Below are 26,607 nucleotides of genomic sequence, written 5' to 3' on the forward strand. Positions count from 1 at the left end.
TTATGTTGTCCTGGTTTTGGTTAATTTTCCCTTTCATTAGTAACCCTGCACAAAAGGTTCAATTAAAAGAGCGAGGTTAAGGGTTGTATAGTTGTAGTGTGTATGTTAAATGTACATATTTTTTTAAAGTTGTCCTTTAAAACATACATATACAATAACCAGTCTTGTTCTTTTGGTCTTGGGCCTGGGGTTACTGTTGAGGTATGGAATTCTCCTAAACTTGTTTGATTCAGTGAATTGCTTGCTGTATTGGGCTTTGTATTTATTTTGTTGTTGTTGTTAAATAGTTCATCTGGTGAATAATTATGAAGAATATATTAGTAGCATCCATTCTATGTATTCTTCAAATCCTGTATACATATAGATTAATTACAGTGAATAAAACTAAACTTAAAGCACTATATATATAAAACAGACATGATTTGTTAAGCATACATGTTATGTCTACTGGATTGAATATTTTCAATAAAATGCCACAGCTATCCATCAAAAGTGTTGTGAACTGTCACACCTTCTTTCCAACTAATATAACTACAGTTTTAATCACTATTGACCAACACAACTGTTTCTAGTAGTTTTGCTTCAAAATGGAACTTAATTATTTTGTCTGTGTAAGCTGTATTAGTTGTACACCTCAGAACTTTAACATCTTGGAAAATAAAGAAATATTACACATAACACTTTGGAAAACTGCTGCATTTGTTGTAGAGGCTGATTGTGACATGATTGTTTTCACAGCCAAAAACACTGTAGCTGTTTCTACTGGTATATATGTAAACAGTGATAAAAAGAACAAGATACACTTTGAAGGTGTATACAGAAAAAGAGAGTGTGGGTAATTATTACATGAATCAATACATAAGATGGTTTGTGAAATCTTGTCTTTCTAACCATAACTGAAAACTTAGTACTGTTGCAGAATGAGGCACTAACTTGCTAAATTCTGTATACATCTTTGTTTTACTCAAACCTAGTTTAACAGGAAAAACCTTGACTAGATTTTATAAACTTAGACACAAATGTAAATAGTTGCATTCATCATGAGTAACTTGTTAACATTGATTTTGTACATTCTTTTTGTTTTCTAATTGACAAAACTGAACACAACTTGCAAATTATAGTCATTGTTAAATATGCACATAGTAATGAAGAAATATCATGTTTCTTGGAATATTAGTAATACATACCTTAGTGAACTCATGTGTATAAATAGATAAATATAGACATACAATATTTATTTATTATTTTACAATTCTGAGTAAGTACAGGTGATAGTGTTAAATCTCCCCTTACAAATAATGTGTTTATCACAGACATGCTCCATCATGAAAAGCTATCACTGCTACTACTCCACTAAGAAAGGCTCAAAGTATCTTGCAGGTTTGTATGCACTTCCAAAATAAATATGTAAATGTCAACTGTGTCATAGTAAGTAATATATATTTTATAAATGTTGTTTTCAAGTAATATTAAAAGTGTTAAACAAAATGCTTTTTTTATTTTTAAAATTGATTTTAAATAATGTTGAAAGACAACAGGATTCATTATACAAACTGATTGTAATATGGCTTTTTAGAATTAAGAAAATTATACCTAAACCTACTAAGTTTTCCACAAACTGTGTAGTTTTGTAATGTTAAACACCCAAGTTCATGTAAGAACTTGTGTTGCACACAAAATAATGGTTTAATATTTTAAAATTATAAGATACTTAACATGTTTAACTGTTGCAATCAATAGTGCAATATTAGTATTGAGAAACTCACAAAATGAGTATTCCAATATGTGTGTATTGGCTAATTTTATGTACAATGTAACGTTTTACAATAAACTGAAGACCCAACAAGGATATTTAAATATTTGTATATATTGTTGATGTAAGATTGTGTGCAAAGCCAATCGCTCAGACTGATAGGAAAGGCATGTGTGCTGGTAATTTGATATAGGTTGGAACTGACCTTACAGTATTTTCGAAGCGATACATATCAATACTGGTTTTATCTGGTTTTTGTTTTTTCGTCACATAAAACTCCAATACATTCTGTATGATGGTGATCTTTATTGAGTTTGTACCTGCCATGCCATAATTTAATTAAGTGCTTTCTGTACGATTTTGTATTTTAAAATATAAATATGTGTAATAACTTGGGATACGTAACGAATAGTCTCTGTATGTGTTGAAATTTTTCCCACACAGTTTCTGGTATTTGCAAAAGTTTCAAGTTGTTGTTGGGTTACATATTCCAGTAGGTGTTATATTTAGGTATTATGTATGTATGTATGTCTTTAGGCAGCCATACAGCCATGCAATCTCCATAGACAAACATTGGCATTAGAGTGGGTCGTGCTGAAGAGCTCAATGACTTTCAACGTGGCACTGTCATAGGATGCCACCATTCCAACAAGTCAGTTCGTCAAACTTCTGCCCTGTTAGTGGTGCCCCGATTACTGTAAGTGCTGTTATTAAGTGGAAACATATAGGAATAACAACAACTCAGCCATGAAGTGGTAGACCATCGCGTAAAAATCGTTTGTCCACAGTTGTAACACTTACTACCGAATTCCAAACTGCCTCTGGAAACAACGTCAGCACAAGAAATGTTCGTCGAGAGCTTCATGAAGTTGGTTTTCATGATCGAGCAACCGAACACAAGCCTAAGATCATCATGCGCAATGCCAAGCGTTAGCTGGAGTAGTGTAAAGCACACCGCCATTGGACTCTGGAGCAGTGGAAACGCGTTCTCTGGAGTGATGAATCACGCCTTACTATCTGGCAGTCTGACGGACGAATCTGGGTTTGGCAGATGCCAGGAGAACTCTACCTGCCCGAATGCATAGTGCCAACTGCAAAATATTGTGGAGGAGGAATAATGGTCTGGGGATGTTTTTCATGGTTTGGGTTAGGCTATTTAGCTCCAGTGGAAAGAAATCTTAATGCTACAGCATACAATGACATTCCAGAGAATTGTGTGCTTCCAACTTTGTAGCAATGGTTTGGGGAAGGCCCTTTTTTTGTTTCAGCATGACAATGCCCCCGTGCACAAAGCGAGGTCCATAAAGACATGGTTTGCTGAGGTTGGTGTGGAAGAATTTGACTGGCCTGCGCAGAACCCTGACCTCAACTCTATCGAACACCTTTGGGATGAATTGGAACGCCGACTGCGAGCCAGGCCTTCTCGCCCTACATCAGTGTCCGACCTCACTAATGCTCTTGTTGCTGCATTGGAGCGAATCCCCGCAACCACGTTCCAAAATCTAATGAAAAGCCTTCCCAGAAGAGTGGAGGCTGTTATAGCAGCAAAGGAGGGCCAACTCTACATTAATGCTACTATGGTTTTGGAATCATGTGTTCAACAAGCACATATGGGTGTGATAGACGGGTGTCCGCATACTTTTGGCCATATAGTGTATATCACATGCGTATGTTACCGCATTTACAACTTTTATTCTAATTTTAAGAAAAACAATGAAAGTAGATTTAGATATGGATTTTTTTTTAATCTCACGATTTACTTTAATGATATTGCTTTGTTGAAACAATCTTGCGAATTTGTTTCATGACAGTTTCATCCGAAGATTCGGCTACACGTGTATCTTATTTCTATACTTCGATTTTACATGCTTTAATCCAACTGGAAATCAACTGCCTTGGTTTATTGAGATCGGCAGGCAAAGGTGTCAGATGCACAAAAATTACGTAATTCAGTTTATGTTAATTACAATTATTCATTTGGGATTTATATATTACTATATTGGTTTTATAATGTCTTCACATTTTGTTTTATTCGTTACTCTTTCAGTAAATGGTAATTTTATAAACGTAATGTATTACTGGAATTCCCAGGGGCCGCGAACAACAGTACCTCTATCTTAAAGTAAGTACACTACTGCGAATTCCCAGGGGGCCGCGAACAACAGTTTCGTAACCTCTATCTTAAAGCAAGGGTAACGCAAGAACACTATAGCGTTATAAACCAGCCCTGACGAATATGCGCCGGGTCAAACACAGCTTACAACTAATAAAAGGATTAATTAAGGTTTAAATACACCATGCAAAAATAGTATAAATTTTCCCACATAATAAAGTCATAAAATACAATACTATATTTCGTGATGACGAGAAAACCTGCTTGTAGAGAAAAATATATATGTAAAAGCGGTTGGTATGGATAGAGAAAGCACTATGTAGAAGAACGAACATTTCTTCGGTCATCGTCAGGTTCACAAAGAAAGAGGTAACCGACCAATAGCTGACCACATGTTTTAAGGCGGTACGTATACCGTTTCAATTCATATTCAAGAACTTTTAGGTAACAACTTTTTTTTTTTTACAGATTCGAAATCCTTCAGAGCTCAATGCATTTTCCCTTCACTTTGGATTTTTTTTGTATTTTTTGACACAAAGAAAAGTTTGAGTTTTAATTAACTGTTCGAGAAAAGTCTAGTTTTATTTACGCAACTATTACATTCGTGATACACTGAAAAATAAAAACAAAATGAGTAATCCTCAATAAACATCGATGTCTTGTTATCTCAATGTGTAAAAAATGTATCCTACACGTGACTAGCTAGTTTATCCATACACAAAAATAATTTATGTAAGTCATGCTGATGCGGTTTAAATACAACATATGCAAACTACCAGTAAATAGTAGAAACATGGTTGTTGGTTGTGAACGTACACATTATGTGTGCGATAAATGTTTAATATTAAACTATACTGCTACGCTGTTTATCACATTAATATCATGGAACAACTGTATCGTAGTTCCTTATTTCCAAGAGGTTGTACTGTAAACAGTAATCTTCCTTAAAAGAAGTTGTATTGGTTTCAAAGCACGCGTTTGTTTACAGTTCGAGTCGCTATGGATTTTGCATTTACCCTAGACATTGCTGATGGGGTCTAATTATCGTGTAATTTTCCTGTTTATTTTTCATGTTATAGCACTCGATACAAAGAAATGAGGGAAAAATCGTGTGAAATCACTCATTTTGAATGTGTAATGTCTAGCAGTAATTAGTGAAATGAAATCTAATACCACTGGTGTGTTTAAATGTTTTAACTTAAATCACCGAAGTGGTTAGGGCATTCGACTCGTAATCTAAAGGTCACTGGTTCGAATCACCGTCGCATCAAACATGTTTGCCCTTTCACCTGTGGGGACATTATAACGTTACGGTCAATCCTACTATTTGTTGGTAAAAAGAGTTGCTCAAAAGTTGGCGGTGGGTGGTAATGACTAGCTGTCTTCCATTTTGCACGAAATTCAAAACAAATAAACAAACAAATTATCGATTATTAGAGACCTTGTAACCAGTAAGTCATAAACCCGCAAATGATCTGGTGCGTAAACGATTTGTACAAAATGTGATGAAACAAATCATTCGGGTCCGTATCCATTGGTAATTCGAGGGTTAACAAATATTATGATCCATGTTTTACTTCGCGTGCTTATGAGTGTATACACACACATACATCAATCTTTACAAACTTTGTGGTTGTTTTTGTTTAATTATTGTTACTTGTTCATTCATTAAACACGTGACGTTTAGTAATAACAATGTGAGGAGTTCCGAGGGGGGTGTTATCAGGTGGGTGGGTAGTCTTTCGTCGAAATTAATCCCACTACGTCTGCTGTTCACCAGTAACTTCTTCTTCTATCTGGAATTTTAAAAACAAGAAAACATTATTCTGATAATATGGATTATTTAAAACTTGATTAATTTTAAAATAACATCATCCAATTTATTAAAAAAAAAAACACTTGCGTGTTACTACGACATTTTATGGTAACAAGAAACTACTCAGTTTCTGTTAACGGTAGCGACATGAAATAGACTAATTTTGAAATTATCGAGTTGTATGAAATAATATTGTGGTAAAATATGGTTCTGTGGTTTACCTTTACGTGTTTAAAACGATGAAATCTAGGGTTCGATTCTCCGCGGTTGACAGGGTACCGACATACCATTAACTAGCTTTACACTTATTTTTGTAAACAAGTTGATATAATAAATAAGTAATACATTAATTCAGATAGTGCCACTTTAATTATAGCTTGATAACAACAACCGAATGTACTAGTGCGAAGAATTTTATGCAGACAGTCATATAAATGAAAACGTAATGAAATAAATTCGTGTTTTCAAGTTTTAGCTCAGTTTAATTACGCACCCATTCGCCTGGATGTTTCTTTCACAACGTACATAGGTAATAACTCGTAGCACTATGTTATTTTGTTGCATAATATCCTGATTTAGATAGTGGAATGCATCTTATTTACCGTACGGGTACAACATTTCGCAAAACTCGAGAAAAAAATTACAATAATTACATATGCTAAGTATAAAAATCAGAAAATAAAATAAAACATAATTTATACATGTTATTCTTGAAATTTACACGCTTGTGACAGCTTATATTACATTACATTTCAAGCATAGCTATTTCATGACAATATGTCCATTTTGGTTATCGATATAATATAAGTATTTGGGGTCAATGAAATTATATAATCTGCCTGTCCTTAAGAAAAGCCTTGACAAGACCAAATACTGTGGTACTAGAAAAGTGCCACATTTTCTTTCTGTCTCAGCTTAGAAAGGTGAATTGTTTATCAATTTTATTTCAGACACACGCTTATAATATTTACAAACCTTCAGAATATTCGCCGTGTACAGTGCAATCGAAGTCTCTCTTCTTTTTTTTTCCAACCCAGTTAACCAAATTTTCAGTTGCAACACCGTGATACATATCCTTCCAAGTTCTCCTGTTATTTGCGTAACTACCCGATAGGTAAAACAGTGAACCCACGAATGCCACAGTAGTAGTTCTGATTTAACGTATGTCTCTGTTTATTGATCAGTAAGGCTTGTTTGTTTGTTTCAATTTTTAAGTATTATTTACTTGTATACCATAAACTGGCAAGCACGGTTATTAGTGTTGCATGTGAAGATTGACCTTCGCGTGTGGTATGTTCATTGATGACAGTCAACACTATTTTCATTGTTGATTCAATCTAGTTTCGCTCGTATCGAAAGCGGAAATAAAGGTAAACCATTTTCCAAATTAAAGAAATGTTTCACTCGTGATAGTTTCTTAAACACATATTTTAATTCAACAGGAGGATACACGCTATTTGGAATATTGACTAATATACGAACACAACAAATTAACTAATACCACTGCAGTCTATAGTGTCTAATTTAGTTTATTGTCGAAATGACCAAAATAAATATATATCTGTGTGTGTGCGCGTCTGTATATTTAAATACTGAATTATTTGCTTGTTTATGAATTTCGCACAAAGCTACACGAGGGCTATTTGCGCTAGTCGTCCCTAATTTAGCAGTGTAAGACTAGAGGGAAAGCAGCCAGTCATCACCACCCACCGCCAACCCTTGGACTACTCTTTTACCAACGAAGAGTGGGATTGGCCGATCATTATAACTCCCCCACGGCTGAAAGGGCGAGCATGTTTGCTGCGACGGAGATTCGAACCCGCATCCCTCGGATTACGAGTCGAGTGTCTTAACCACCTGGCCATGCCGGGGCTTGAATTATTTAAGAAAGCTACAAAAAGTTTATAAAAGACTTTACAATAAAAGAAAAAACAGCGTGAAATTTATACAGCATATCCAAACCCTTGATGTAATGCAATTTGATTTTCTAAGCAAGGAAATTAAAATAAACTAAAATACATAGATGAAAAATACACTTGAAAAAATAATGAACATCCAACACCAGGGCACAAATCATAGGATGGGGCGTTAGATAATGTCTCATGAATATTTGAGGCATTGGTGGAAGTAAGACACAAATACTGTTTGGGTTACACTGTCCGTTCGATTTAATCTCATCTTCGCCGGCCTCTCATGCTTAAACGAAAAGAAGCAGATGTGTGAACTCTAGTTCAGAACGTGTTAGATCTTTACCGCCTTTCACCGTTTGTAGCCAGATGTAAGAAGATATTTATTCACGAAAAATAATTAAATAGAATAAAAACAATAACAAGATTTGTTTGTTTCTTTTACATTTTCACGAAAAACTACAGAAGAGCTAAGTGCGCTAGCCATCCCTAACTCAGCAGTGTAAGACTAGAGGAAAGGCAGCTAGTCATCACCACCACTGAAAATTCATGGGCTGTTCTTTTACCAACGAATACTTGGCCCAGCATAGCCAAGTGTGTTAAGGCGTTCGACTCGTAATCCGAGGGTCGCGGGTTCAAATCCCAGTTACACCAAACATGCTTTCCCTTTCAGCCATGGGGGCGTTATAATGTGGCGGTCAATCCCACTATTCGTTGGTAAAAGAGTAGCCCAAGAGTTGGTGGTGGGTGGTGATGACTAGCTGCCTTTTCTCTAGTCTTACACTACTAAATTAGGGACGGCTAGCGCAGATAGCCCTCGGTAGCTTTGCGCGAAGTTCAAAAACAAACAAAACCAACGAATACTAGGATTGACCATTACATTATAACGCCTTCACGGCTGAAAGGGCAAGCGTGTTTAGTGTGACAGGGAATAAAACTCGCGACCTTAAAATTACGAGTCTAGCGCACTAACTACCTGGCCATGCCGGCCTAACAATAAGAAGAAAGGTAATAATTAGAATACAATATAACAATGGGGAGACGGCAAAACTGTCCTTGAAATTAGTATTTCAGCTCCCAATACGATGTTTGGAAATAAATACCAAAATGTGATTTAATACATTACTATACTATGTGTGTGTGTGTGTATCAAGCTAATTACTCTGAAATAATACCACGTTGAATTTTCATGTTCTAGTTTAAATCACCATGAGTGTTTTGTGAAACAAATGTTCTCTAAATTATCTTACTTCCTTAAATATTCTAAGTGGTATACGATTAAGCAACGGTTTGCTTGTTAGGAGTTAAGCACAAAGCCGCACAATAGGCTATCTGTGTTCTGCCTACCACGAGTGTCCCCTCGGTGTGGATTCCTGTACGTGGTGAGGGAACCTCCTATGGAAGATTCTGTTCTTTCTGTTTACCTCCTCTGGGATCTAAACACCCATCCACGTGTTTGCCGTGCGTGGTGACCCGTGAAGGGAAGAAGAGGATCCTGGTGGTTGAGGAGTCCAACCCTAACACACCACTTTGGTCTTGAATTCCTGTAGACTGGCGGCCTTGGGTGGCACTCCTAGGGTCAATCGGTTGGTCCACTTGGGCTACGGTTAACCAAGTACCAGTGTTGGATGTTCTTAACAGGTGTTGTGGACACTGTATCTGATGCGGTGTCTGGGTATAGTGCTCACGAAAACCTGGCGTTGCTGCAGTGTCTTTGTTTGGCACTGTAGTGCGTCCCCTCGTAGGGCTCCATGGTGGGTGGGGTCAGTGGACGCCGAAACATTATTTTTTATTATGGATCCTCCAAATAAAAACTTAAATAAAATAGTGAAAAACAACCCATAGATAAACGACTATGTCTTGAAGATTCTGAACAGCAATTTTCAACATCTATAACACCTATACCTCATTTTCTTATATTACACTCTATTTCAAACAAATATTTAGGGCAAATGTCTCCCTTTTTTATTCAGAAGGGACTAAAGGTACTTGCTGACTCTCCAAAGTCAATGAAAAAGCTTCGCTCCAGTGAAATACTGGTGAAAACATCCACATTTAGACACAGTGAACTACTCTTATATTCAAAGGCTATTGGGGATATACCCATTAAGGTTATGCCCCATGCTACTTTGAATTCATCACAAGGCGTTATTGTTGAGAGGAATTTGAATAACATCCCCGAGTCGGAGATTTTCGCTGGTTTCTCCACCCAAGAAGTTTCTGCAGTGAGGCATATCTCCACTCGCAAAGATGGAATTACGATGACGACCAATGTCCTGATTTTAACACCATCGAGGCAAATTATCTTAATTGCAAGGTATGGCCATACATTCCAAACCCTATCAGATATTTCCAGTGTCAAAGGTTCAGTCACTCGAAGACATCATATCATGGTTCCTTGACATGTGCATGTTGCAGTGTCAAGAACCATGATGTTTATGAGTGTGAAACAGAACGTCATTGCATTAACTGCCATGGTTCTCACCCGTCCTACTTTCGTTCTTGCCCTAAATGGTTGGAGCAAAAAGAGGTGTAGCGTTTTAAGACGATTCAAAACATTACTTACTCTCTCAAAAGACACTGTCCACCACTTCATCTCGGATGTATAATGCTTCACTTCATTCCACTATCACAGTGGAAGTGCAAACGGATCTCTCTGTGCCTCCAAAAGAATCATTTCATACCAGAAGAAAAGTCTTTTGACCTCCATAGTTAAAAAGGTTGACGAATCAATATCAACACCCATCTCTTTCCCTAACATTCATTCCAGCAAACCCCAAGATCCATTTCCTTGGGTTCCGGGTACAGGCATTTCCTCGGGTACATCTTCTTCTCCCGCCCCAAAATGAAAAATGATCATTCTTTCACGTCCTTAGTTGCTGGAATCTTCTTCCAACGACAGAGACCTGCCAAATCGACCCAGGGCAGGATTCAGGGAAGTCGACCGACATCCCTCTAATAAAAAAAATAAAGAAAAAAGACGTGGTCGAAAACAGAAGGGCTCTTCACCCAAATCGCCTACACATAAATAAAAATGGCCACTTCGATACAGTGAAACTGTTGAAGTTTACATTCTAATCTGGATTACATTGAAGCACTGATTGCTTCCTGCCATCCTATATGTCTTTCCTTACAGGAAACATTTCTCAAACCAGCCGATACAGTCACCTTTCGGCAGTTTTCTTTGTACAGAAATGACAGGTTGTGTGATGGGCGAGTGCATGGATGGGTGACACTGTTGGTTGATCAGCATGTCCCTACCCTGTCTTTGCCACTTGACACACCCTTGGAGGCAGCAGCCATCTGTGTTTTATTTCGTCGTACCATCACTGTTTGTTCTTTCTACCTGTCTCCTGAAGAGACTTGCGATCAATGAGACCTTCATGCTTTCGTTGAACAGTTGCCATCTCCCTGTTTAATCCTGGGAGACTTTAATGGACATAATCCCATCTGGGAAGAGACTGACATTGATGGGAGGGGTCGCTCTGTAGAGCGTATATTTCAGATCACAATCTTTCTCTTTTCAGTGCTGGTTCTTACGTTCTTATACTTATTTTCATATATCTAGTCAGTCCTTTACTGCTACTGATCTCTCAGTTTGCCCCCCTTCACTATTCTCCCACTTAGAGGTTTGACAATAACCCACGAAGCAGTGATTATTTTCCTATAATTTTGAGAGAGACTGGCCGTAGTCGATGCCACCCGTGTCCCAGTAGAAGCTGGATCAAGCCAACTGGCCCTCTTTCACTGCTCTCGCAGAACTTGATCCTGCCATTGTTTATAACCCATCAATAAACGACTGCATGGCAGCAGTAACTGACTGTATTATATAGGCAGCTGCTCAATGTATTATTAAAACCTTGACACGTTTTTCATATCCTCGTCCGTGGTGGAATCCTGCCTGCCACATGGCACTAAAGGCTCAAAAACGGGTCTGGGATAAATTTCATTGATATCCCACACTCTCGAACCACATTGCTTTCAAGCAGACTCATGCACATGCTCAGCAGGTAAGACGCCAAAGCCAGAAGGAATCTTGGATTAAGTTTACAACCAGCATCTCTTCAACTACCAGTTCCAAAGTCATATGGGACAAGATTCGAAAGGTCAGTTGGCTATATAATTCTGTCCCCTCTCGATCTTGGACCTCATGATATACACTACGAGATACTGCGCCATCTATCTCCAGCTTCTTCTGCTGTTCTTCTGATTGTTTTTAACCGGATCTGGCAAGAGAATGTTTTTCTGATGCCTGGCGCCAGGCTATTGTCCTACCTTTCTCTAAGCTTGGGAATGATCCCAAGATTCCTTTAAACTACCATACAATTGCTTTGACGAGCTGTCTCTGTAAGACTTTAGAGAGGATGGTTAATGCTCGTCTTGTTTGATTCCTCAAATCAAAAACCTTCTCTCGCCCAACCAGTACGGGTTCCGACGACAATCCTCCAACATGGACCACCTGATTCGACTTGAAACGTCAATCAGAGAAGCCTTTCTCAAATGACAACATCTTGTATCAATATTCTTTGACCTTGAAAAGGCTTATGATAGTACATGGAGGTATGGCATTTTGCGAGACCTCCATATATATGGGTTACGTGGCCATTTGCTCACTTTTTAATTTTTTTTAATGGACAGGCGATTCCAAGTTTGTGTAGGTTTGACAGTTTCCCGTTCTTTTCTACAGGAACTTGAAGTTCACCAAGGCTGTGTTTTGAGTGTCACACTTTTCAGTATAAAGATTAATGTCATCAATGAACAACTCCCTTTTACTGTTGCAAACAGGCTCTATGTCGACGACTTTCCTATGTCATGTCAGTCGTTGAACATGAAGTATAGAGAGCGGCAGCTACAGACTGATTTCAATCGTTTACTGAAGTGGACCACAGCAAATGGTTTTTATTTCTTTCTCTCTGAAACCGTTTTCATGCACTTTTGCTGCCAACGGGGTATTCACTTCGATCCTGAACTCCGTATCTGTGAAGTTGTGCTACCCGTGGTCCCTGAGACAAAGTTCTTGTGGCTTATCTTTGACTGTAAGCAGGCCTTTATACCATACACCAAGCAGCTACAAGTCAAATGTACAAGAGAACTGAACATCTTCCGTGTCATCTCTTCCCCCACTTGGGGAGCAGATCAACGTTCTATGCTAAAAATATATCGTGTTCTTATTCGATCAAAACTGGACTATAAGTCACTGGTTTATGGCTCTGATAAGACCTCGACTTTGAAGATTCTGGACCCCATTCATTATCTGGGGCTTTCCACATTTCTCCAGTTCAGAGTTTGTACACAAAATCTCATAAACCTCCTCTCCACCTCTGCCGTTTGCAACTGTCTTTATTGTATGCTTCGAAACTTCGATCCTCAGCACAGCACAGCACCCACCTGGGGTTGTGTTTTCCTTCTTCGCTTGGCCATGCTTTTTTAGAACAGAAAATCTGCCATTGTTCGTTTTGGCCTTCGTATCCAGGCGCAATTGGATGAACTGGGTCTGTCCTTGGATAACATTGCTGTATCCACTGATCAGCCCATCCCACTATGGCTTCTTACAGTTCTCAAATGTAACCTTTTTTGTTTCAAGTCATCTGAGGAAAGAAAATACTCCTGATTGGAAGTACCGTCTTTTATTTGATGGGCATCTTTTGAACCATCCTTCCATTCCAATTTATACAGATGGTTCAAAATCAGGTGACTGTGGGGGCTCTGCCATAGTTTGTTGTTGTTTGGTGGTTGCGCACAGAATCCCCTCTACAGTTTCTGTATTCACTGCTGAACTGTATGCTATTTCTCTTGCCCTGGATCACACAGAGGCTAAACAGTACTCAAATTGAACTATTTATACTGATTCGCTTAGTTCTCTACTGGCCCTGGAATCGCTTCACATTCGTTCTAATCCTGTTCTCGCCGCTATTCAAACTCGACTGGCCCGTTTCTCTTTAACATTGATTTCTATCCAGTTTTTCTGGATGCCACGCCACGTTGGTACTCGCGGGAACGAGCTCGCCGACACCGCAGCTAAATCTGTCTGCTCTGGTACTATCACTGCTGTGTCTGTTCCATACGTGGACTATGGTCCTGTATTCTAGGCTCGGCTCCGTGCCAGTTGGCAGTCGACCTGGAGTGAGCAACGTGAAAACACGTTTTTCCAAATAAAACCCTCTCTTGTCCTTTGGCCGTCTTGCTTCCGAAAAGATAGAAAAGGTTTGGTTTGAATTTCGCGCAAAGCTACACGAAGGTTATCTGCGAGCCGTCCCTAATTTTGCAGTGTAAGCCTAGAGTGAGGGCAGCTAGTCATCACCACCCACTGCAAACTCTTGGACTACTCTTTTACAAACAAACAGTTGGATTGACTGTTACATTGTAACGCCTTCACAGCTGAAAGGGCGAGCATGTTTGGTGCGACAGGGATTCGAACCCGCGGCCGGATCGGAAAGAGGAGGTTGTCCTAACTAGACTACGCACTAGTCACAGTTTTTTAATTCATCATTTTCTTTTATCTGGGACTGATGCACCAATGTGTTGTGATGCTCAGGTCACAATCAACCACATTTTACTGTCTTGCCGTCGTTACGACTGTCAACAATTTTTTTTTTTTTAAAGGCCATTAATCTTTTTAACGCTACTTAAGTTTTTTAATATTTAAATTACAACTTTTTTTTCCGATATGATTCCTTTTTAAGAATTAACGTTCAACTAGCTCGGTTTGAAATTTAAAAAATGACCGTAACGTCAAATGACTCGAAACCAGGACTGGAAAGATCAGCTTCAGGTGTCTAATGGTAAAATTTGAACTTACCTGTTGCGGTCCGGCATGGTCAGGTGGGTTATGGCGTTCGACTCGTAATCTGAGGGTCGCAGATTCGAATCCCCATCGCACCAAACATGCTTGCCCTTTCAGCCATAGGGACGTTGAAATGTGACAATCGGTCCTACTATTCTTTGGTAAAAGAGTAGCCCAAGAGTTGGCGGTGGGTAGTGATGACTAGCTGCCTTCCCTCTAGTCTTACACTGCTAAATTAGGGACGGCTAGCATAGATAGCCCTCGAGTAGCTTTGCGCGATATTCAAAAAACAAACAAAACTTACCTATTAATCATCCTGGCGAGTTATAATAATTATAATTACGATACAGAAAGTCCTTTACAATTTATATTACTGTAGTTTCTCTCTCACTGCTGTAAACAAGATATAAAAATGAACAACTAGTTCAAAATTAATTTTTTTTTATCTTAATTCCTTATCACGAATTTTAATAAATTTAATTTTAACTTTTTACCGGATGTTTGGCGCAGATAGCCTAGTTGCTTTGCGCCAGAAAACGCCAAACCAACGAATCAACAACGAGTATTGAAACCCGATTTCTAGCGTTGTAAGTCCACAGACATACCGCTGTGCGACTGTGAGGGTGGGGGACATTAAACAATGGAAACGTATATCGTCAGAATCAATAAAGTCTATTTGCTTCTGTTGTTTGTTTGTTTTGTTGTTTTTAGCTCAGAGCTACACGAGGCTATCTGCGCTAGCCGTCCCTAATTTGGCAGTGTACGACTAGAGTGAAGGCAGCTAGTCATCACCACCCATCGCTAACTCTTGGGCTACTCTTTTACCAACGAATAGTGGGATTGATCGCCACATTATAACGCCATCACAGCTGAAAGGGCGAGCAGGTTTGGTGCGACGGGGATTCTAACTCGCGTCCCTCAGATTACGAGTCGAACGACTTAACCCACCTGGCCATGCCGGGCCCTATTTGCTTCTACATCTGCTTTTAATTTGTTGATTTGTTTTTAATTTTTTTGTTTATTTATTTTATCTTTAGTTAGTTTACCTTTTCAATTCCATTTTGTAAGTTAGCTGTAGGCCTTTCAAGCATTTTTTGCATCTTCTGCGAACTGCGAATTCTCTCCTGCAGTACCTGAAAAACAATGATAATTATTAATATATATATATACATACATATATATATATGTTTCCTAAGAGGTAAAATAAACTTACTTTTTGTAAAACAGTTTAAATTTCTTAATTATTCAACTGACCTCTTCCCTTCTTTCTAAGGCTTTCTTCTGTTTTTCCTCGATCTCATCCACAGTGAGAACTTTTTGTTGAAGTTCTTCCAAGCGCTGTGTAATACAGATTAATGAACCATTAGACAAAATACGAATTTGTTGAAGTTATCTTTTTGTACATGAGATTTATATTTAAAAACACATAAACTGATCCATTCAAGTACTGTTTCACCATACTTCGTGTTTGTTTGTGAACAACTACAGTAAATAGATTCAAAAAACGTATTTTGTTTCGGAATTGCGCGCAAAGCTACACGAGGGCTCTCTGCGCTAATCGTCCCTAATTTAGCAGTGTAAGATTAGAGGAAAGGCAGCCAGTCATCACCACCCACCGCCAACTCTTGGGCTACTCTTTCAGTATCGAATAGTGGGATTAACCGTCACGTTATAACGCCCCCGGGTGAAAGGGCGATCATGTTTGGTGCGATGGGGATTCGAACCTGCGTCCCTGGGATTACGAGTCGAACGTTTTAACCCACCTGGCCGTGTCGAGTCATATAAAACGTCTTATTATTCAGTGAAACGACTTCTGGACTATTTATCGTCCTACAGACACACTGTTGAAAATTAAGATCACGTGTTGTAAACTTGCAATTAAAACAGTTACCCTAATTTTTTTCTTAAGAAGCAACAAAAAGAAGCAGTGAACATTCTGGAGATAAAGGTTGTGTGTATACATGTATTTAGTGAATATATATGTGTATGTACTGTAAAAGTTAATCCATAAGCGTTATTTAGACTAAGAATACAGGGACATGTCCCTTCACTTTTTCAATAATTTGGGAATGTTCACCTCACAGTACAACAGAACTGAATACTTTTATCTTAATAATTAGTCATATAAATAGTGCTCTCTTTCGGCAGGTTAATACTAAATATGTGGGCTTAACACACTAGAGATAAAGTTTCGATACCCGCGAAGGACACAATACAGATAACTTATTGTGTGGCGTTGCGTTTATCAAGAAACAAAAGTATAATTATTAGCTGTCATATTGGTCGAGACTCTTTTTTAAAAAAACTCGGTTTGAATAACTCTTATGCGCCATCTCCAGAAATTGTCTCCTGGTACAAAAGTCAACATTACCTTCACAATTTTCGCACGAGAATCATTTTTATTTTTGAAGCTTTGAGAAAATAAGCTCAATTTTATTATCTAAATACTAAAAAAATACTGCTAATTCACAAGGTGTCAGGTTGATCGTTCTAATTTGAAGGTTGAAGGTACGTTAGAAAACTATTTTATTGTTTTAACACACTTGGAATGTCCCTATTCTGATAATTTTATGTATTTTCGAATTCCAAAATCACTATTAGTGAGGGTAGCTCAAAGGTTGGCGGTGGGTGATATTGATTAGTTGCTTTCCTTCCAGTCTTTCACAACTCATTTTGAGACAGCTAGTGCAGATAGCTCTCGTGTAGCGCTGCATAAACTTTAAAACAAAACAAACTACTACTGGTGATGTTCTGGACAGCACGTTCAGGTTTGACTTGTACTACTTTAGAACAACTCTCTCGATGAGTGACCATAGGAGCTGTGGGATTTTTATTTGTTTATGTTTAAGCATAAAACTATTTTCAATATGTCCACTGTGCTGTTCAAGATATAATAAGAGGCAGTTTGGCTTAGTGGCTTTGGACTCTTAATCAGATAGTTCGTAGTTTGCCTACTTCATGCTTTCGTGTCCTTAAGCAAAACACTTTAACCCCACTTGGTCCAGTCCATCCAACTGTACGGCGAGTACCAGCTGTTAGGAGGATGGGTGTTAATTGCGATGGGTGTCTGTGTGTGTTTACATTCTCATCCGCTTACGCCAACTATTCCACAATTCAGCACCGGATCCGACGTGCCAACTTGGCATGAAAGTAATCTAACTAATTAATTCAGGAGATAACAAAGCGCACGTCATTTGTCGTATTTTGTCATGACTTTCAAACACGTTCGAACAAATGGATGACATCACGTCATCCAATACGAATTTAAGTCACTTTCTAAAATATCTTTAACCTTTTTCCTTTTTTGTTCAAACAATAACCTGTACCTGTAATCGTTTAGGCGGATGTCTCTTGATAATGCTCTCTTCTTCCAAAGGCACTTCAAACGCTACTGGTGGAGGAACTGGAAAATAAAAATATGAACAGATTGATTTTAAAAATATTTATCAGAACCCGTGATAATACACCATAACCACACGTCGAATGGAAAGTTCTCCTCGTAAATGACAGTGGTAATACAAGAAAGTATTGGAAATTTGTGTATAATTATCCTTTAATCTGACTAAAGACTATCTGATAATAAAAACCAGTAATTCTATTCAAACAGGGCATGCACGAAAGGTAAGATTTTAAAATATCCATGAAAGAGAATTAAAAAAAAATTTAATTTTACTAAACGATATGACCATGGAAAAAAACCGCATGATAATACGACTTTATATTTATGGGATAGAAGCTCACACTATGATTGTTCAAATATTGCAAAGTAGAACCAAGCGCGAAAAGAAACCAAGAGAATATTCGCGTGATAGGAACTGTTACATGGCCTAAAATCCCAAAAGACGTAGGGAATAAGTAACATGGTCTAATAAGTAAGTAGCATTTTCTAATAAAAATAGTAATTAATACTACATTATGACGTATGTAAGAAGGGGCGTGTATTCTAATAAGTAAGTTACATGATCTAATAGGCAACGAGATTTAATTAGTAAGTAGCGTGACCTAATAGGCAATAGTATTATCTCATAGGTAAGTAATGCGCTATAATAATTAACATGTCATAATAAATAAAAACATGATCTAGTAGGTAAGTAGCATGATATAATAGGTAAGTGACGTGATTTAACAAGTGTGTAGCATGCTCTAATAAGTATGAGCTAATAGACAAGTAACGTGATATAATAATAAGTAACGTTATCTACTTAGCAATATGATCTAATAAGTAAATAACATGACCTACTAAGTAACATGATCTAGTAAGTAACATGTTAAAATAATTAATAACATAATGTAATATTTAATCCTTTTGTGGTATAAGTTCTATTTCTTGTTATAAACAGGCTTATGTAACTCTGAAACTGACCTATGACAAAGCTGATTTTTATTTTGTTGTTGTTGTTTTGTTTTTTTCGGGGAATTGATGTTATTTTAATGAAATACTTCCCCCGTTTTTTTTACTCAGGTTAGATGCGTTTGTTTGTTCTTGAGCCTTGTGATTTAGTGGCTCAGTCAATTTATTAGTCCTAAGGTTTCAATTCATGAGTTATTATGTGACAAATACTTATTGAGTAACTATGTTTCTCTCTATCACGTACACGTTAAAAGATTGTGTTTGTTTGTTTGTTTTTGGAATTTCACCCAAAGCTACTCGAGGGCTATCTGTGCTAGCCGTCCCTAATTTAGCAGTGTAAGATTAGAGGGAAGGCAGCTAGTCATCACCACCCACCGCCAACTGTTGGGCTACTTTTTTACCAACGAATAGTGGGATTGATTGTACATTACAACGCCCCCACGGCTGGGAGGGCGAGTATGTTTGGCGCGAGGTGGGCGCGAACCCACGACCCTCGGATTACGAGTCGCACGTCTTACGCGCTTGGCCATGCCAGGCCCACGTTAAAAGAACTATTACTAAACCTCATAGGAAAGCAACCAAACAGGCATGAAAATACAGTTTAAAAAAGTTGTAACCTTTATAACGAAATCTTTTCAAAAAGTTAAAAGAGTTTTATCGTGAAAGAACTAAATATATAGGCATAATTGTGCACTATAATACTGTTAAAATAGATATGGATTAATTCAGCATGTTTAACGTGGTTTGTGCTATGTGATATATTTCTAGGAAGATTCGTTTCGTTATTACAAAAGCTAAAATCATAATTTTTCAGTAAAAATAGTGTAATGTATACACAGTTCAACTGTGACGTCCTCCTGGTCAGTGAAGTACGTGCCCTAACGAATGTGTGGTTTTCGTTGTTTTTTTCAGTAGCTCAAGTCAAACGTTTCCGAAAAATAACTCGAGCTTGTCCTGTTCATGGAAGTTTAGTATCGACAATTCTCGCTAAGACAAGTAACATTCATCTCACCTTGAGTAGATGTTTGATCGCCGATGCATTTACGAGCCTACCACACGTACAAGTACGAGTGAAAAGTTGGGCCTGGCAACTAACTTATCAAATCAAGTCAATCAGTTTGTGATCTTTATGTGTGTTTATACCTGTGCGTTTTTATTTTAGGGGTTCACAACGCTCTTACTTACGTCATAATGTAGTATTAGTTCGCTTAGCTCGTGCACTGTTAGGGAGCACGCGTTGTTACTTTTAATCCATCTTCAGTATTCTACTTCTGTCATGTTTCCAACAAAGAGGGCTGTAGTCGTAAAGATTTAAAAAGAGTTGTTTGTTTGATGTGAATTTCGCGCAAAGCTACACGAGGGCTATCTGCGCTAGCCATCCCTAATTTCGCAGTGTAAGACTAGTCATCACCACCCACGCCAACTCTTGAGCTACACTTTTACCAACAAATAATGAGATTGACCATCACATTATAATGCCCTTACGGCTGAAAGGTGTGACAGGGATTCGAACTCGCAACCCTCAGATTGTCGGTGGAGCACCATAATCACCCGACCATACCTGACTTCTAGTAAGAAAATACACGGGTTGATCTACAAGCGTAATGAGTTAAATTTAAAGTTTTTAAAAATAGAAAAGTGTCAACTGTGATTTAAATTATTTATATTTGTGTAGCTCCATCAAATTAGAATTCTCACGAATAAACTTTAGGTTATATTTTGTGAAATAAATCAGTGTTTGATGTCAGAAAGGAAAAGTTATCAAATTCGTATCTTTGTATTTTGGGACACGTTTTGTTTTTTTATTTCACCCACTTAAAATCAATATAATTTCAATAAATGTAAATATGTTATTGGAAACAGTAATGGAAACTGGAAGGAAAATGGTACAAAAGACAAACGCAATGGGAACGCCATCACCACCCCTTTATCATGTGAAATAAACTTAACCAAAGTATCTTGCACGTTTATAGTTTATGTTGCGATTGAATGTCATCCAACTAATCAACGAAAGTAAAATCTATAAAAGTTCAGAGTGTCATACTATGCCCAGTAGTAATAGAGTGAATCTAGTCATGGCTCTCAGCACATAGAAAGCAAAGTTGTTGTTTTTTTTCCTTCAGGAACATGACTCATCAAGTGGATATCCATTTTCCAATAAGACGATAATCCTAAGCATACAGGAAACGTGGTGAAACAATATATCAGTTGCAAATAATCTGAAACGTAAATACATGTAGCAAGTTATGAATCTACAATTAGATTTATGTCATCCTCCTCGCGTGAAAAGAAACAAACAACTCGCTCTCATAAAACAAGTCGTGAAGACCAACTGAGTTTGTAATGGTAAAAAAAGCAAACTCGAAGGAATGACAGAACTACAACACATAGTCAGAGTTATTACTTAAATAGTTTTAATTATGGTTTATTTTAAAATGTCTCAAATAAAACTCAAAAGGTAAACTTTTCTATTTGTAAACAGGACGACATACATAACTTTACGATTTAAGCTACTTTTATATATTAGTGAAAGGCGTAGAAGAGGCTTACAACCAGCGATAAGGAGGTTAGGGTTATTTGTAAGACCTGTACAAAAACGAGACAGTACTTTAAAACAAATATTAATATGTTCTACATACAAATAAAATAACATTTTGAAGAAACAAAAGAGAGAGAGATAAACGATTCACTAAAGATGGGGAAGCGGGAAATAATACAGAATAAAAAATGTTATTTATGATTGTTTTAAAACATATATGTATTCTATATTTTGTACCTCTTATTACGTCAATATTAAAATTATTTTCGCTGTGATTTTAGGCCACACTCCTACCTCATTGTCGTCAGACATTGATTTTGCTGCAGTTCTGTTTTGTTTTAATGTTAACGACCTTATCCGCGTGATTTTGTTCCATTCTCTCGATTGGTCAATAGAACAAACTGAAAAGTATACGTGGTCTGATGGGACAGCGTTAAGTACATGGACTTACAGGGCTAAACTCCAGGTTCGATTATTCGCGGTGGACACAACAGATAGCCCAAGTGTGGCCTTGTTTCAAAAACAAAACAAACAAATACAGTGTACAGTATGTTAAGTATTGTTTCCCACACTACAAAATATATTAGTAATCCTGTGGGTAACAAAGTCATAGACACTGTGGTATACATACAGTTTGAAAAAATAATAACGGTGGGTTCTTAAAACGCATTAGTAATTCTACAACACATTTCGATTTGAAACTGTAAATCCTGGTTACTTAAAATATTATTTGGTTTTAAAGGCTACAAAGAAAAGTTATTAATTTTTTAAACACGCACACTATTCCGTTAGCTCTCTGTAATATAACACGTGAATTATAATAATTATAAGAAAGGGAAACACATTTTAAGGACTTTACTGGCGTATTAAAGAATTTATTTGGAATATTAAGAAATTAAATACATTTATTTAATGAAATATGGTTGAGGAGGAAAAGTAGAATATTTTTTACTATTATAAGTAGGTATACAAAGCTTTGAAATATACTACAAAAATAGAATATTGAGTAACAATTCTTATCCCAGTCACACCAAACATGCTCGCCCTTTCAGCCATAGGGACGTTGTAATGTGACAATTAATCCTACTATTCGTTGGTAAAAGAGTAGCCCAACAGTTGGCGGTGGATGGTGATGACTAGCTGCCTTCCCTCTAGTCTTACACTGCTAAATTAGGGAAGGCTAGCGGAGATAGCCCTCGTGTAGCTTTGCGCGAAATTCGAAACAAACCAAACAATTCTTAACCTTCAAAAATGCCGAAACACTCAAACAACAACTTGAAAATACGCTCAAAACAAATAACGACCCAGACATGAATACATACTACAATAATAAAGTAAATAACTTTATAATGAACAACAGTGAATTATTTAAAACACTCTTCCCAGTAGACTTAAATAATTATCAAACCAACAACACAAACACTACACAAACACAATTTCAGCACAAGAACTCTTAGAAGAAATAACAAACACAAAAAATAAATCACTAGGAGAAGTTGGTATACAAGCCATTCTTTTTAAGAAAGACACTCCGAAATTATTTGAACATCTTACAGCAATTTTTAATCTATTAATATATTCTGGTTATATCCCGGTTTCTTTGAAGCATGCAAATATATTATTGTTCCATAAAGAAGGAAAGCCAGCCAATTACCCAAATACCTACCGACCAATCGGCCCGACCAACTGTGTAAGCAAAATTCTAGAGAGAATAATTAGTAACATTCTCTCCACATTCCTGGAGACAACATCAAAATTACCAGAAGAACAAAATGGTTTCAGAAACTTCAGACAAACAGCAGACCACTTAGTCAGATTAACAGAAACAATTGTAGATAGTTTTAATAAAAGCGAATGCACTGTCGCTTGCTTTCTTGATATTGAGAAAGCATTCGACACTGTATGGCACAACGGTCTCCGGTTCCAAATGTAAGAAACGAGATTACCGAGGGGAACTATTCGCTGGCTGTCAAACTTTCTGGAAAACAGATCATGCAGAATAAATGTTGAAGGGGCATTCTCTGATAGTTTCACTCCAGAAGCTGGTGTCCCTCAAGGAGAGGTAGATAGCCCTATCCTCTTCATCATGTACGTGAATAACATGCCTCTAAAAGATCCAAATAATGGATACTCATCACAGTTTGCAGACAATGTAGCAATCTGGAAAAATTCACCAACACCATCAATAGCTTTTGTTTGTTTGGGAATTTCGCACAAAGCTACTCGAGAGCTATCTGTGCTAGCCGTCCCTAATTTAGCAGTGTAAGACTAGAGGGAAGGCAGCTAGTTATCATCACCCACCGCCAACTCTTGGGCTACTCTTTTACCAACGAATAGTGGGATTGACCGTCACATTATAACGCCCCCACGGCTGGGAGGGCGAGCATGTTTAGCGCGACGGGGGCGCGAACCCGCGACCCTCGGATTACGAGTCGCACGCCTTACGCGCTTGGCCATGCCAGGCCTCCATCAATAGCAGCCACAAACATACAACCACAATTAAATAGAATAAGTGAATATTTCCAAAAATACAGAATCAAAATAAACACAACTAGTAGTATTCATAAAGTTAACTAAACATAAAAAGCACAACCACAGATCTGTATGAATGGTGAACATCTCCAGATTGATACATCAGCAAAATTCTTAGGACTTACGTTTGATTCAAAACTTACGTGGGTAAGCCACATAAATAATATTAGAACAAAAATTTGGCGAAGAACAAACTATGCTAGGAGTCTAACTGGCAAAAAACAATAGAGCTACGGTAGACAACATTATGAAAATATACAAAATATACATTAGACCCGTCATTGACTATGCAACTCCTCCTGAATGGATAAATGTAAGCAAAAACCTACTTCTAACAAAACTACACACAATACAAAATACATTAGTCACAACAGCTTTAAAAAGTACCTAGAACATCTTCAGAATTTAACAGATAGCAGATAGACTCCTACATAGTACAATAAATTATTTTAATAAAAGTTGGAGAAAAATGAACTAGTGAGCGAACTTAACAGGTATTTTTTACATGATGATGATAGACCTAAGCACCTTTTCCCAGTGAATATATATTTTCTAAATAAAAATAAAAAAATAATAAAAAGGCCACCTATTAACTAGACTCCACATTAGTTTAGAGATTAATTACATAACTTTTTTTTCATAATCTATGGAATTATAAGAGAAATGTTTTATTTGTATCAAGTGTATGTATAGATCGTGCATGGACATTGCCCTTAAAGGGGCCTGAGTAAGTGCGGGTTACTCTGGCCCTCGTGTACCATATATAAATACGCTTGACACATGAAAAAAACATAAATTTGAAGGAAGGAGGAAGAGGTTAACAAAACCTGACCCTCCTGGGTAGAAAAATATCAATACCAAATACCTATACAGAGAGAGAGAGCTTAACCTTCATATATATATATACGTACGTACCTGTGTTTTTCGGCTCAGCTGGTGGCAGCACAGTAGAATTTGTTTCTTCTGTTGTTACTGCTTTGGATGATCCACAACCCATTACGGTTATAAATGTATACAAACAGACCTTAACTCCAGGATTTTTAATTTCTACGGGTTCTTGATTAACAAAACTTCCAAACTTTTGTCACACAATAACCTATGAAATTTGATTTCAAAGTTAACTGTAAAAAACGTAAGTTTAAATTTAGATATTTATTAATATTGCTACATTGAAATAAGACTCAAAATTCCAATTTTGTTTTCTCCACAAACCTGAAAATTGTTAACACAGACAGTGCATGCGTATAGAGATTACAATTATTACATTGTTAATTTTAATTATAACAAAATGTTGTGCTTTCATTATTTAACGTTGGTAGAGCTAATTTTGTTAAAAAGTTCTAAACCTACATGTATATATATGTAATATTGATTCGATTTAAAGAAATACCTTCAAACAACATGTTGAATATTCTTTCAAGCCTTTGATTCATAGCTGTTTGTCTATTTTTAACAAGAGCCGAATTTGTTGTAATATAGGGTTCAGGGTAGATATTTCGACACATTTGTATTTCCAACTTTAAAATTACATATTTGATGTACGTACTGTATATGTATATCTATTATTAAAAATACAGTTTTGGTTTTAAAAAATACTATGTTATATATGCTTTTCAAGAGCACATACCACTACTTAACACTGCTATTGATAAGATTCGACAGTGAAAATATCAATTTATGAAAAACGATTACAGGAGACATTTCCACCTCGTAAATTATGCCTATGTACATTACAACTAACAGAACAGTGTCGTCACAGAAAACATAACCAAATAAGGGTAAAACCCTACAGACACTATTTTCTTTGACAGAATACAATATACACTTCCACTGTCTTTTGCTTATTGTACAGTATGTAAGCATTGAAAAGATAAAAATCAAGTTTTGATTCTTCTGAGGTGGAAAATACGCAGAATCCCCCGCTGGTACAATGGTAAGTCTACGGATTTAAAACGCAAAAATCAGGGGTTCAATAATCCTCGGTGGACTTAACAGATATCCCAATGTGGCTTTGCTGTAAGAAAACACAAACACAAAATACGCAGATAGCCTACTGTGTAGCCTTGCGCTAAAATAAAACAACCCAACAGTACAAATAACAAATACAAACAAACGATTTTATTATACTGCACAGCAGTGTTACTATAGCATTGTTAGTTTAGCAAGTGCTTACTATTATAAGTTTAAAGTGAAACAACAACAACTTTATACCAAATCGTAAACCACATCTAACGATTTAAGTGGGGCATAACTAAATTACTGTTATTATCTACCGATAAATAAATAATAATAATTTTCTTGGAGAATAACATTCACGTTGTAAAATTTTTTGCATGGTTCTTAATAACCATATTTTTATTTTATTTTACAAACCATGTACAAACAAACGAAAGAAACTTACCATTCTTGTTTTAAGCAACTGTTATTGTAACAACACGGTAAACCGACTTCAACCCTTTCCAAAATTATTAATGCTGAACATAAATTCTAAACACAGTAGGCACTAGTTCATATTATCACGTGCTTCGACACACCTGGTATGAAACTTAACAGTCGCCTATCCTTGTCCACATGTTCAAGTTTGGCACGCGCGTTACCATGACAGCACGTACTGGAATGGACAAACAAAGCACGACAACATATATACGATTTTAGTCAAATACACTTTGGCATTGTGAGTTAAAGTTTACAACAATACAAAAACTTTCACGGAACCCACACAAGCATGCAAACACACACACATACATATATACATGTTCAAAAAATCCAACTATTCAGCACTGCATCGGTTGCAGTCGGTGACTATACTGAA

General features: G+C 37.1%; 1 protein-coding gene across 1 annotated transcript; it reads right to left on the bottom strand.

Moving 5' to 3' along the window:
• Positions 1 to 4,434: 4,434 nt before the first annotated feature.
• On the bottom strand, positions 4,435 to 26,607 carry LOC143227262 (uncharacterized). Its single transcript, XM_076458726.1, has 6 exons — positions 26,197 to 26,607; positions 24,711 to 24,891; positions 17,700 to 17,776; positions 15,628 to 15,711; positions 15,420 to 15,506; positions 4,435 to 5,662 (listed from the first exon to the last, which is right to left on the bottom strand). The coding sequence occupies exons 2-6, from the start codon at positions 24,790 to 24,792 to the stop codon at positions 5,627 to 5,629; spliced, it is 366 nt and encodes a 121-aa protein (XP_076314841.1). The 5' UTR covers positions 24,793 to 24,891; positions 26,197 to 26,607; the 3' UTR covers positions 4,435 to 5,626.

This window comes from Tachypleus tridentatus, chromosome 9 (genome assembly GCF_004210375.1).
Source record: "Tachypleus tridentatus isolate NWPU-2018 chromosome 9, ASM421037v1, whole genome shotgun sequence".
NCBI classification, from domain to species: domain Eukaryota; kingdom Metazoa; phylum Arthropoda; class Merostomata; order Xiphosura; family Limulidae; genus Tachypleus; species Tachypleus tridentatus.